Source organism: Aphis gossypii, chromosome 1, assembly GCF_020184175.1.
Source record: "Aphis gossypii isolate Hap1 chromosome 1, ASM2018417v2, whole genome shotgun sequence".
NCBI lineage: Eukaryota > Metazoa > Arthropoda > Insecta > Hemiptera > Aphididae > Aphis > Aphis gossypii.
In genome coordinates this window covers 19,629,430-19,645,256 of record NC_065530.1, presented here as the reverse complement: position 1 = coordinate 19,645,256, position 15,827 = coordinate 19,629,430, and the positions used below count along the sequence as shown (strand labels likewise).

Here is a 15,827-nt window from a genome sequence, read left to right as displayed (position 1 = left end):
CAAATATTTAAAATCGTTTGATGATAAATCGTTATCACTACGCAATTTCGTAAAAATTAAAAATGCTAACACTCTTAAAATCTTTCCAATAATGATGCTTTGAGTTTTGTCTATAGCTACTTGAAGGAAAAGTTGTGGAAAACTTAGTAATGCATTTTTTATCCTTAGATACAACACAAAATTTTTTATGATTTTTCAACTACAAAATTATACTTGCAAATATTCGCGGTTTTGACATATTTCGTAAAATTTTGAAGTATAAACGTTTATAAAAGAAATTCGTAACTACTCGTACTTAACGATGTTTGATTCAACCAAAATCGACACTTCAAAAAAACAATTCTCAGAAAAATCGAAAATCTTAGTTGTCTATAAATAGCTCAACATTTTTGTTGAAAATTTAACTGTATATAGATAACACTAATATAAACATTTGGTGAAATTTCAAGTATTTAGGTATAGTAATTAGTTTTTGAGTTACAACCATAAAAAAAAATCGATTTGGTCGAAAATTCCCGTTTTTCCATCACTTTTTTTTTTGTTTTTCTCGATTTTTTTGAAAACTGTTGGAAAATGTTTACTTTTGACCTCTATAATGCACCAAGGATATTCACTTTGCCATCGGAAACCACCTTTAAAGTTTGAAATTGAAGCATTAATTCGACTAGTTATGCTGTACACAGACACAAAAACAAAAAAAAAACACACATCATTGTAAAATCAATACATTCATCACTTCGTTCAGAATCTAAAAATATATTGTACCTATATGAATGCGCGTTTTACTGTTTTAATTTTCATTATAATATTAAACAATTAACAACAATCATATTATTATCTTACTTTATATTATTATCTTACGGTCCATAGTTGGCTACAAAGTTATATTTGATATATAATAATTAATGGAATAATTAGAAATTTAGAAAAACATTTTTCTGAAGAAAGCTGTCAAAATCTGTATAACTTTTTTAACTTGGACGAATATAAAAGTTTGTGTCTTATAAACACTTAAAAGGTAGGTATGCATTTGATAAAAAAAACTAACTACCTACCTAAAATATTTATTACTTGTTTATGTCTTTTGAAATATTATTATATTCGATATTCATCTCTTATTTGTTCATTCTTTCTTCAATAACATGTGAACGCTCCTTCTCAACTATGCGTAGATTGAAAAACTGATTACGCATCAATGCATCATTATGGGTTAAGAAAGATTTACTAAGCTATATACTAGCTATCTACTCTTAGCATTGAGAAAGATCTTACTAACAAAATAGATGGAGAAATTAAATTGCAAAAATTTGCATTATCAAACAAAAAATTAAATCTTGTTAAGTTAGATAAAATATATTTGTTGACTAGGTAGTAGGTACCTATTAATGATAACAAATTATTTCTTGAAAAAAAATAATTGAAAATCGACTTACTGCAGCAACACTGATAAGCAAAAAATAAATTTGAATTTTAACAAACTTTGAAAACTGTTTAAAAATCAATGACTTAACCTAATTTAAAGTTTTAGACGCTAAATTGTTTTTAAAAACTTATTTATAAAATAAAATGGCAATCTTGGATTATTAAAAAAAATATTTAGTATTTAATTTTTTCATTTATAGTTGAAAAAAAAAAAAATAAAATATAACATATACAAATTATAGTGTAGAACTCTAGAAATTATTTTTAAAAAATAATTTAATAACATTGAATAAGGAAAAACCTTTTGAATTTGTCAAATAGACGAGTTACATCCTGTATATAAGTAACTTCAAGTAGTTTTAGCATGCTCGAATATCAATTATTAATTTTTGTAAGCCAAGTGTATTGATATGAATAAATATTGTCATTATAATTTGTTCAAACTTCAAGTGCACTATAGATAATGAAATTTCACTTATTATAGTGTTAGTCATTAGTTTAATGAAACACATCATTCATTCAATCTTGTATACATTTATTTAATACACTGACATTTAAATGTTTTACGCTTTAAATTAATGAAATTAGTAGCCAACAGCGTCATAATAATACATTTTAACGGTAATTAAGAACGCTTATTGTTATAATATTCATAATTGTTGGTACCTGTTTAAATATTTTTTGAAATTATGATTATATTTTCCTTATCACAATTTATTTTAATCTATAATTGTATGCAGAGCCGAGTTTATCAGTTTGAGGAGGGCTGTACACCAAAATCCACCCACATTTATTTTGTAAAATACAAATTCTGATAATTTCTTATCTTTGTTGGTAAATATTTATGCGACTATTCCTAAAACTCCATAAATTGGACTCTAAAATTGTTATTTTTCGCTTAAATTAGTATCCATTTTTGTCAACATTTGAATCACAAATGTCTATAAAAATAACTATCTGTGCAGTGTGCATAGGACATGGTGATTATGTTAGATTAAATGAAGACTAAAACATATTTTCTACTATTTTTAAATCTTTGTCAAAAAACAGCATCATTTTAAAATAAATTTATCTTTCAGTTAACTCAGAATTTCAAATGAGCAGACTATTTTTTATTTACCTGAAGTTATTGCACGATAGCGTCAAGTAAGACTGCAATGAGTAAAAGGTGATTAACATCTATAAATAACAATATCACTACACCATTCGTAGCTATATAGTATAAGTTCGTGTCGGTGTCATAATATAGGTACACCTACATATTATACTAACTTTGTTCATATTCCACCCTAAAAAAAAAAAAAAAAAAAAGATCACGCCCAAGACAATCCAATCACGAAAAAAAACGATGTAGTTTGTTATATTTATCAAACAGTATAATAATAGTTGTATAAACACGACGTGTACATATAATATTATATACGTAATATGCGTACGTTTTAGGTGCCGAATGTTGGTGCAGCTTATTGCTGTGGTAATAAAATATCTCACGTCCCTCGTCGGTCAACTTGATTAGACTCCAATAATTTTAACGGTCGCAAACCATTATTATTAAATATATCGTATAATCGTTATGTAAACAACGACATATTAGTATTATTAATTTTCGTACCTTACTATTATATATTATGTGTTGCTGTAATAATAACCGTCACTCGTTTCGGTTGACCACCATTAAAACATTTATAACAGGAAACTATCGTTTATCACACACGCGTTGTAGGTACCTATACACAGGGTAAATCACCAAACATTGTTCATTCTCGTTTTCCCTTAAATAATAAATTTATTCAAATTTTGATTTTTTTTATACCATTTTCAAAAGTTCTGTGATACAAACATAACTTTAAAATTAGAATTTACTAGTTTTCATATAAATTATTAATAGATTGCGTTTTTGAAAATTATGATATATTTACCCATCTAAATCGAAATTCGAAAGAGTAATTTTTAGAGTTACCTAATTAATTTAATATCATACAGATAATCGGTTTAAAAAGTGTGGTGCAGATTATGGCCTATGATGATTGAACATTTTAGCTGGTAGGTACCTACTTAATTAATATTAGCCTATCGACATTTTTACAATTTGTAATCTACCAATTTAATATTTTTATAAAACCATTTTTTAAGACGATTAGTGTGCACGTTTTAACAGCTCAAAAATTACTCTTTACAATTTGAATTTCAATATCATATACCTACGAAATTTTGAAAAAGTCGTCTGACGGATAATTTACCGTTAAAAAAAATCTGGATCAAAATATAATGCTTAAGAATACTTATGTTTGCTTAAAAATCACAAAAATCAGAATTATACTTTGTTGGTATACGTCTGCAAGTAGTATATATCCAATAAGGGTGCGAGCACTCTCGATGAATCATCCTATATAATATTTATATATAAATAATTTTATTATTATATATTATGTCTAAGAGTATAATATTATTATACACCTAATCGGCGTAAAACAATATTATGTACACCTATATAATATCTCATGGTGGGGGCGAGGGAGGCGAGCGTAAAGCCGGAGACGCCGCCGGCCTGCCGCCACGGCCGCCGTTGAGGTCAGTCACGGTTTGGCGTTATGAATGCGTGCACGGCGGACGCCTTAGCACCACCTCCGCCGCCGCTGTCGTCGTCGTCGTCACCGTATCGTCGCCGTCACCGTTGCTTCAACAGCAGCCGTTTCCGTCACCGTCGGCGGATCACCGGTAAGCGACCGCCGTGCGGGTTGCCGTGTCGGCGTCGCTGCAGGCCGCCACGATGGCCGCGGCCGGCGGAGGTCTGAACGTGCCGTACGCCGTCCTCGAGGGCCTGGTGGCCGTCGGCGCGACCGTCGGCAACGGGCTGGTGATCGTGGCCTTTCAACGGGAACGGCGACTCCGCCGTCGCACCAACTATTACATCGTGTCGCTAGCCGTCGCCGACTTGTTGGTCGGTCTGGTGGGCATACCGTGCGCCGTGCTGTCCAGCGTCGGCCTGCCTCGTCACCTGCACCTGTGCATGTTCTCGGTGTCGCTGATAATCGTCCTGTGCACCGTGTCCATACTCAGCCTGGTGGCCGTATCCGCCGACCGGTACTGGGCCATACTCTACCCGATGGCCTACTCCACGAACTCCAACACCAAAATCGCAATCAGTAAGTACTCGCGGTGCACGCGCACACTCGAAGATCAGCGCGTATTTAAGTCCATCGCCCGGTTCTCTTGGCACTCATCGGCATATAACTCACCCGTGTGCTATATGTATAATATAGATATCTCGCTTCCATTCCAAAATATAACCAAATCATTATCGAAATCGGAGAGTACAGTATAGAATTTCATCGGTGAATTTTTTTCGAATTTTTTTTATTAAAAAGTGGATAAAACAAGTTTTACTCGCGAGTCACAACTTATTCGATTAAATGAGAGGGTTTTCATATTATATCGAAATTATTTCTCCGTATATTTTAAGACATTTCGACTTTCCGCAAAAACATCGTTATTATTTGCTTTTCTGATGTACTATATGTTGTAAACGAGTCTAAAATCTAAATGTGACATCACCGTCGACATAATACTATAATGCACTTGTAATATTACTTTATTTTTATTTTCCACGTGAATGCTCTTGACAATTGTGATAATACTCGTATATTATATAAATTATAGATAGGTATACGGTTTAAACAATGTCTCGTGATTTACGAATTTGTAAATACTTATTTATACAATTATATTTACCTATACTTGAGTATCAATGTTTCGAATACCATCGTATATGATAAAAAAACACGCGAGTAGGTACCAGTAGTATCATAACACTTAAGACATTTTAATACTATAGTTACTGTTTACTAAATGTACTACTTACCAGTGTACATTATGTTAAATTTTGAATAATTCAGAAAATATACAACTTAAATACGTAGTCTGCGTAATTAAAATTATTTTATATTCATAAAGTACAAAACAACCGTTTTAATTATTTGGATTATTAACTAAAAAACATTTTGTCCTGTATAGGATATAAGTATTTTACTAAATAAAGCGTTAGTCACAAAATGTTTACTTTTAGTATTGTAGTTAATAGTTTTGATTTATGGTAGACCGTTCAGTAATTTTAATATTATTGTAATGCTGATTAGTATTTTTTTCTTCAATTCGATATTTCAACTATCATTTTTTGAATTAAAAATATATTTTTTTACTACTAAAGTATATCTATAATAATTATAAAATCATTACACATTTACATGTATATTTAATGTATATGCATATATTATAATGAACATTAAATAATTATATGTATTTGAAAATAATACACAATCTTTTGACTTTTTGCACGGTATTATTTATTTAATAGGGATATTCATAAATTATGCTTTTGTGAGTCAATTTAGTTAGTATAAATTATTGTTTATTATTGATTTTTTAAGCAATTGAATTTCAAACTTCTTTTATGTTACCTCATCTACTTATGTCTTATTAAATAAAGATTTGATTTATAGTTTGTACTTTAAATTATTAGATTTGCAGGGTTTGTTCATCAGTTTCTCAAAATGTAATGGAAAATTACCTATACCGACAACTGCAAAAAGATGACAAAACTATAAACTTTAAAGTGGATTTTATTTAAATTATTTAAAAAAATTTTAAAATTAATTAAAATTAATTTAATGATTACTTATTTAAATTAAATTTAAACACGTCTAAAAATCTTAATATTCTCTTACATATTCACGCGTGATAACGTACCTACTATGCATAATTAATCGGAAATTCATTCGGAATCGATTTAAATGAAGTAATTTATCATAATATATTTGTATTCAAATTTATAATAAGCTTACATTTTTTAATACATTTTTGTAACAATTTGACACCAATATCCATACTTACGCTAAAGTGAGCTAAGTTGTACTTATATTTTTATAGTGTAAAGTGAAAAATACCTGTAGTTTCTGTATCCTTCTCAACTTTTTTATAATTTCGTATTATTTATTATGTTTAAAAAATCAAAAAAAAAAAACAAAAATAAAGTGAAATGTAATATAAAATTTACAGGGTTTATAATATAAATATATTTAATACATTATTTATCTAATTATAGTATACAATATAATGTCGTCTTATTTGTTAAGAATCATTTTTATTTATAAAATATCTATATTTATGAAATTAATATCTTCATAATATTAACCTTGGAACATACCTATACAAGCATACTTGTATAATTAATACCTATTATTTAATAGGCACTCATAGTAAACTAGGGTTTATCCCTTAAAATTAATGTGAATTAATAAATTGTATATTTAACATTCATGAATGTAAGTAACGGTTTTATGTTATGACGTTGTAAAACCTGTATTTTACATTATTTTTTTTATTACTTATGGTAATTTAAGCTACCCAAATATTTTGAAAAATTCTGATTGACCACTTAATTATAGAAGTACACACGCACATATATAGTTTTATATATGATATATCTAATTGTATTACTTAAAATGTTTATAATACAAGAACTTAGAACAAATATTAGCAATTTACTATTTAAGAAAAATAATTTAACTTAAAGGTTAGAAACAAAATAATTTATTTAATATTGTGTTTTGAATTTAGTTTTAAATTATTTTTATTATAATAATAAATAGTGTGCAGTGACTACAATGTATTCAAATTTTAAATTAAATCTCTCTTTTAAAGTTAATATCCAATTAAATGGTAAGTTTAATAAAAATATATGTAATTAATTATCTATTTAAGTGACTATACAATATGTTATATTTATTATAGTTTACCTATTGACATGATACTATACTATACTACACACGCGTACATTTGTTTTTAACTCGTTCTTAGAATTATAATAATTTATCAAAATGAATTAATTATGTGTGACCTTATGATTAACTTGGTCAAAGTCAATATAACTTTCAGCATCATTATTGTTATAAATTATACATTTAATAAAATAGTTGTATGATAATAATTGTAATTTGTAGGTAATTAATAGTGTAATTGATACTTGAAAGTGGAAATATTCAAGAAAAGAATAGTAATCAACATACCGATGTATACATATTTATTATAACAGTTACATATTCCAATATAATATAATTAGAAAAAACTTGTGAAATAAAAAACATTTAAAGAGCAAAACCTATAGTAAAAATTGTATTTTAAGTTTGAAAATCTTTAGGCACATTTTCACACATATATATGAAAAACAATTTATAATGTTAAATCGTTTTATTCTAAAATTTAAAATATATTTCACTCTATCTACGGAATATATGTGTCAACCTATCTATATCATATAGGTAAACTTCCATATTGTATAATATTTATAAATATACAATTGGCCATCAGCGTCATTGTAGATAAGTACCTATTCAAATTTTGTGATTTCTTAAAATATTTAATAACTACTATTCTGAAATCTTGATTTATGGATGACAATATATTGTGATTTAAGTACATTGGTAAAAATTTAAATAACCTAACAATAAATATATTTCCTTTATACTTTAATATATTTTCGTAATAATGTCATAAAATATTACAAGTCTCATTAAAAAGAGACACTAACACATGTGCTATGAATATAAATTTCAAATTTACACATTAATACATCACTAATTATCTCAGATCCAATATATATTATACAGCAATGCGAAATCCGACTTTGTCATTAAAAATTCTTATAGATTATATTACTCTTATAACGTATTGGTATAGACGCCACACAAGGACAAGCAATCACGTTCGACAATTTTGCGACATTTATGCTGATATTTGCTAATATATGTTACGCGTATTAATTAGTACTGTCTTACAAATTTTGCATACTAATAATAATTTACTAATTATTTAATATCTATTGTCACGAAATATTTAACGAATAAATATTGAGACGTGATAAGAATTTAGAACATATTATATTATATTGGTGTTACTGATATAATTATAACTAACCTAAAATGTAGAACAAGGATGTAAGTATTGTGACAATGGTATAAGAAATATTAATTAATTTATACAATCTATTGATTATTGTATAACATATAAATACTTAGACAATATACATGGTTTCTTTTTCATTTTAAAATGTATTTTATTTATAAATTGAGCTACAACCGAGTTCCGTCCTTATAACCTTTTTTTATATCAATTCCGTCCCGGTTAAAAAAGGTACATATCAATTCCGTGCCTGTTAAAAAAGTATAATTAAAATAATAATAAATTATATTGTTATAAAATGCATAAAAAATGTAGGTACCTTTTCATTATATCATTAGTACTTCTTCATTCAAGTACTTATATATTTATATATTATAATATTAAATAAAGAATCATAAAATCCACAAATCCAAAAATCTAAAATCATCTATACAGCTATACGGTTATACCTATTAAGTGCCTAAATTGGTATACGGAAATTATTTAATTTATATATTAAGTAATTATATAATATATTTTGTAACTGATATTCAAGTTTTTAGAACACTTTTTTCAACAGAAATGAGCAAGACATTTTATATCATATTACATGTATAATACCTATACATATACATACATTGATATTTTCATGAACATGTTGGCAAACATATATTATAATATAGCTAACTATTCATATTTAACTATACATATTTTAGTCTCTTTTTTAAATTTAAACACTATTGTGTTTATCAAGCTCAGTAGCTTTACTGTCTTACTGTCTTAGTAGTAACCTATAGTTATATAGTTATCTGATTAAATGCATTTTTTTTTTTTTTTTTAAATAAATTTATTTGTTCCTATGATCTGTCATAAAAAATTTCCATATAGGGTTAGGGTATTTTACATACATTTTTAGACTTTATGATTTTTGTTTTTAAATGAAAATTTTGATTTTATTTTGTTTTAAGCACATGATGATCTGAGTACAAAGTACTAAAAAACTGTCATAAACACTCAATCTGAATTTATCAGTTAATATAATTTAACTTTAATCACTTAAATAGCTTTTTCAGAAGCAATATAATATCTATTGATAATAATAATACAACAGATAAAGTTAAAAATAGCTACTGATCGAATAGGTAACGAATTATGTAACAGATTTAAATAGTTCTTAAGAAAAATAACAGATTGAAATTTTAAACTAATACTTTATGTCAATTTTTATCGGTTAATGTAGAAAGAAATATTTTTAGATACCTATAGAACTTATTACTTTTTAATTGAATTCATACAAATATATTCTATTTACACATTTTATTTGTAATAGATTTAAGAACTTTCTAGCTCCAAATAGATAGGTACACTGTTGACAATCTAAAATAAAGTTAAAGTAATATTATTCGATGTAACTCGCTTAATGAAAATATTTAAAGTATGATGTACCTATATATTTTACAATAATATAATATTCTATCTTAACCCTATAATAATAATAAGAAATACATATAAATATTATGATATAATTAGTGTAAAAATATATTCGATGACAGCTGCGTCAGTTTTCTTACTCACTGATAAAAAATTGTTTTTACTATTATTTATTAAAGAGTAAAATGAATAGAGCGTGAATTGGGTATAATTGCATAACAGATAAGATTAAAATAGGTGTTAATTAGTCAATAAACTATATACCTAGTATTAGTAATATTAATATACAAGTATTCAAACTTTTAAAAGATAATTTTTGTGTGTTGGAAATTCATGCTTTATTGCTATTGCTACTCATTTTACAGTATAATAATAAAATAACAATACTATAGCTTGGCTTATAATAATGTGAAAAGTGTCTCTTCAGCGTTCAGTTATAAGAAGTTACCTACTGACATAATTCAAATGAACACAATAATATTTGAATAGTTACGCTACATAATAGTAACCTTGAATTAAAATATTAAGTCTTTGTAGCTGATATTTAAAACTAGGTATGATCTATATCCAAAGAAAGAATAACATTCCAAAATTAGGTATTGCATTATTTATAAAACTGTGTACCTATTCATTTCAAATTTCTGGTCTATAATGAAACATTGAGACTGTTTACTGTAATACACCATTAGCATTGTTTACACAAAAAAAACATACCTTTTTACAATATTATTATCCTAAACTCAATAGATACAGATTCCAAGTAGATCCAAAGAATATAAAAATTTGTTATATCTTATGTATAATATATACCAATTGGTAACGAGACATCTACCTCAGTACCTATACCTATTAATAATAACATTTATTATTACCTACACTAGGTTTGATTGGTTTGAGGCACGTGCTTCACTAAGATACTCTTTCTACATAAGGTATACCTATTAAATATTACGACCACACAGCTATGGCGTATAAATACAAACAAATCAATGTTTATTTTATTGTCATATTTCTAAGTGATTTCATTTATTATATAAAATAAACACGTTTGTAAACAATTGTAAACCACTTTAGGTAAATATATAGGTATTTAATATATTCTGTGATATAGGTAGTAATATGCAATTAAATGTGTAACGAACGTGTATTTATAATTTTGAAATTTTAATATTTTATCAGATCAAAATTTTAGATTAATTATACTGTGTATAATGTGTATACACTATACAGTATATAATATAATATTATAATATACTTAGTAATATCCTATTTTATATTATTGATCTTTTTATCTTACGTTATGTGTGGCCATATTTTGTGTCATTAGTTACTTCATCTAATAAATTGAAACTCAAAAAATATTTACAAATTTAAATAATACATCAACACAGATTATATAGATAAATATGTAATATTCAATTATTAATTATATAGTATATCTACTTATTAATAGTATATTATTTAATAAAAACGTACCTATGTACCTACCTAAGTCAATTATTATAATTACAAATTAGATTTAAATAATTATTACTAATTAACAAGTTATAATATGTATAATAATAATAGTTTTATTATGTATTGTTCATAGTTGAAATGCTATAACGTATATAAACGTATGTAAAAAAATTTACATATAACATATAACAATTCTGATAATATTTATTAAATTATTTATATGATGTGTAAAACTAGGATTCACTTTTACAAAAAATAACTATTTTTAAGTATTGATATCAATTATAACAGGAAGTTCCTAGGTCCAATCTAAAACGTGTATACAAGTTTTTCTATTATCATTTAATTTTATAATATAATATATTATATTATTATTATTATTTGTAATAAAATAATTAAAAAATGATTCATTTACAAATTAAACATAATATCGTCATAAAAACTAGTATTTAATTGGTTATCCTTAAATGTACTATAAAATATTGTATGATCTTCTAACTACTTAATAATTTTTAATTTTCTTAGGATTTTGAAAACTTTTATCAACATTTTAACATCAAAGCCCAAAGGGTTATTAAAAGAACTGAAACTTTCTACGGATATTTTTATTGCAATAAGAACTACCTATATAAACCTAGAATTTAATTTTTAATTTTTTGACGTACAAACAAATCATCACAAATATAAAAAGACGAAAATTCAAAATATAGTCTAAAACAAGAACAATATATTTTGAAAATTATGCATATATATTATATATAATTATAAATATTATAAGCCCAACCAAGTGGTGTCCAGGAGGGTCTTTTAATCCACTTTAAGTTAGGTTTTATTAAGAACCCCCATCTAAAAAAATAATAATAATCAAATTAGGTAAGTAACCATATCGTATAAATCATGATACAGGTACTGATAAATTTAATGTTATAATTAAAAATCAGTAACATATAAATGAAGTGTAATAATGTAAAGTTTTTAATCAGTCGATTGTTATACCTACTTTTTTTCAATATGACGTTTCGGTATAGAAATGTCCATCATCAAAAAAGTTTTTATACTTTTTTTTTATGTATTAATTTGGTTTATTTTATAGGTATTATATGTATTTGCTGGATAATGGGTCTGCTGATAGGCTTTTTGCCACTTATGGGCTGGAGAGCCGCCAAAGGTCCATCATTAGACGCATGCGAATTCAGTCTCGTAATGGATTATAGTTACTTGGTGTTTTTATACTTAGCGACTATTATTTTACCTGCGCTATTTATGGCCACCTCCTATGCTCATATTTATACAGTCGTAATAAAACAAGTAAGTAATAAAAAATATAATGTCACGAATAAAAATGTTTATAATACATATTTAATAGTATTTACAGCTGATATAAAATCATCAACTTGTTTAATCTACAAAATGAGTTAACAAAATTAATACTAACTATATAATAATTTTATTGAAAATAAATAATCATTTATCATCATTATTTTATAAACTCAAATCAATTTCGAACACTAAAAAAGTGGAATAGCAGTAGTACTCGAGTGTATAGGGTTTTATAGATTTAAATTTAATTTATAACAAGTATTTATTTATTATTATTTTATGTTATTAATTTTAAAACTAACTTCTAATAAAAAAAAATTATTTTTCAAGTATAATTATGATAAACTTTTTTTCGAGTACACAATACACATACTTATGTGTACTTAAGTATATGTATTAGTTAACTTCATAAAAACATCATATAAATAATGTCTTTGACTTCAGTCAAAATGTTGACACTCTAAGGTATTTTTTTATGGAATTTCCGTCAATGAATAAATAAAAACACCTGTTTGCTTTACAATATTATAATTTATAAATACATAAAATGTATAGATATTAAAATCTTAATCATCAGATTTTCTTTTCGCCGGTGCTAAAATTAAGTTTTTAATGTGGGACTTTATCAATTCAACCAAACCATTTTTATTAGGGAAAATGTAAGTGCATTGATTTCACCTCATGTTGTGAATTTGAAAAACTCGAAATTCTGGAGAAAAAATTGCTTATTTGAATCATTTTTAAAGAAAATAAACATGAGCTTTTTCGGGGGCGCGATTTCAATGAAAAAACTGAATGCGATAAAATCCCTCCATTTTTTTATGATGTTATTTTATGGTTATGAATACCTGTTACAATTATAAAATCTAAATTAAAATTGAAAAATGTGGGGGTGCTAAGCACGCACCTAAGATTCCTCCATCCAAATCGCGCTTTTGAGTTTATCTATAAAGACCACTCATACACAGTACGCTACTGTAGTCCGTGAACGCGTTTAAAATAATTTTTCACGAGATTATGGATAGCATAAAATGCAGGTGATCCTTAAAAAATATCCTGGTTAAAAAAAAAACAAAACTCGCTATGACTTACAGTTTTTATTTTTATCCGATTTAATATTGTAAATGCAATTTATTACATACACAATACGTATATGTTTTTGGTACCCGAACATTGTTTACTCCCCCCCCCCCCCGAGTACGTTCAACAATTTAATACCGCTCGATTACCGGATGCGGCGTTACACATTATGCAACACTAATGTTACGTATACCCATACAGAGAAAAATCAAATCAAACCTTCAGTGCCGTTTCAGATCAAACAGATGACGCTGCTGAACGGCGGCCAACGGGGCGGCGACAGCCCGACGAAACTGCGCGTGCTGGGCGCGGCCCGGAAAAGCGAGGTGAAGGCCACGCAGAACCTGTCGATAATCGTCGCGTTCTTCGCCGTCTGCTGGATGCCGCTGTACACCATCAACTGCGTGCAGGCGTTCTGCGACGATTGTCCCGTGCCCGCGCCCCTCATGCACGGCTGCATCATCCTGTCGCACCTCAACTCGGCCGGCAACCCGCTGCTGTACGCGTACCACCTGAAGGACTTCCGGAACGCGTTCCGGTCGCTGTTGCTGTGCAAGAAGAGTTCGCGGCACCGGAACGCCGGCGCGCAGTCCCGGTCCGGGTGCATCACCGTGGTGGCCGCCGTCACCGGAACCGCCGCCGTCAACGGCACCACCAGCCAGTGTTCCGTCAGCTCGTCGCTGACGTGTTCGGGCAGTTCGTCCCGGTCGATCGTCGTCGACTGTTGGCGCCGGTCCGCCAAGAACGCCAGGTCCACCGCCGCCGCCGCCGCCGACGTAGGAGACGCGCCGCAGCATCCCGCCGGACAGGACCGCCGTGGGATCGTCACGATCGTCATCGACCCGTCCACGCCCGTGTTGCTGTCAGTCCGTCAGCTCGTCGAGTGAACCGCTCGGCTAATATGTCGTGACTGTAACGGTACAACGTTTTAGGCGCACGTTATGTATCGTTATCGTTGTACACAACATTAATACGTGGCCGAATCTAATGCGTATTCATCGCTATATTCTATATATTATTACGTAAATAAAACCGCGATGTAGAGATCTTCGCGTGCTTTATCTCGTGTATACGACTTATGGTTACCGGTTTATCTCTGGTACTCCAAATGTCATCTTAGCCGTATTTTTATAACGAGTAAAACCTACATAACATTATATAATATACGCTGTACGGGTATTATAAGTCCTTAAACAGGAATACGGTTTTGTTTTAAAAAACCGATAAAAAATTACACGAGCAAATATTGTGTTGATAAACTATATAGTCCCGACAGAAGAGTGCTCTGCACTATACGCGCATAAATATAACTAATAATATCATAATATAGTCGTATTGGTCACAGTACTTTTCGAGAGCTCAGTACAATAATTGTATAGGTATTATTTAATTATAAACTATTCAAAAATTCACATGAAAAATATTTGTGTAATTTATAACGTTTGAACACTCCCGGAAATTTCACTTTTGATACGTCGTTGTTGGACTTAACTATACAATTATATTATGAAAACGGCTTTTTATTTAAATAGGTATTACAACAAAATACGCGTCTCCTAATTGTACATAAGTATTAAAAATCAGTTTAAATCATATCATCGCATGTGCCTTACTTTAATATTATAGTTTAATGGGTAACACATTATGCATTGAGATACAATTGAATTTGCTTAGAAATACTATAAACATTCATGATTGGAATGATTGTACAGAGTATACATAATATTATTGATTATTGTTACTTATAAGTAATGAATAAATTATCATATTACCTCCAACAGTAATCGAAGATGCTATAACTTAGTTTTTTTATTCTCATACTTCTTTCCCTGATTAAATTTTATTTAAAAACCCAATCCTATGTCCTAAAGTGGCTAAAACCAATAACATACAGATTGTGTAATTATTCGTAACACAACTATAAGCAAAACATATACTTGTTCTACCAACTTTTCTAAGTCACTTCGATCATTGAATATATTAGGTATATTATACACCTAATGTAATGTTTTATATAGCTCTAAGTAAACAGGAAAAAAAAAATAATCAAATTTTAAATTTAAATTTAATGCTGAAATTATATGTAGGTACTAGGCTAATAACCATAAGCGTTGTAGCCTTATAACAATAATAAAAAAACCTTTGTTGATTAAAATTGAACCCCAATTTAACAAACTTAA

General features: G+C 28.2%; 1 protein-coding gene across 1 annotated transcript; it reads left to right on the top strand.

Annotated features, from left to right (window-relative positions):
• The first annotated feature begins 3,936 nt into the window (after positions 1-3,936).
• LOC126549260 (adenosine receptor A2b-like) lies at positions 3,937-15,427 on the top strand. The gene is made up of 3 exons (XM_050197932.1): positions 3,937-4,568; positions 12,341-12,555; positions 13,884-15,427. The coding sequence occupies exons 1-3, from the start codon at positions 4,193-4,195 to the stop codon at positions 14,532-14,534; spliced, it is 1,242 nt and encodes a 413-aa protein (XP_050053889.1). The 5' UTR covers positions 3,937-4,192; the 3' UTR covers positions 14,535-15,427.
• Positions 15,428-15,827: the final 400 nt, after the last annotated feature.

Coding starts and splice junctions, on each gene's coding strand:
- LOC126549260 (XM_050197932.1), top strand. CDS start 4,193: ATGGCCGCGGCCGGCGGAGGTCTGAACGTGCCGTACGCCGTCCTCGAG. Junction 4,569..12,340: donor CAACACCAAAATCGCAATCA/GTAAGTACTCGC, acceptor TTTATTTTATAG/GTATTATATGTATTTGCTGG. Junction 12,556..13,883: donor ATACAGTCGTAATAAAACAA/GTAAGTAATAAA, acceptor GTGCCGTTTCAG/ATCAAACAGATGACGCTGCT.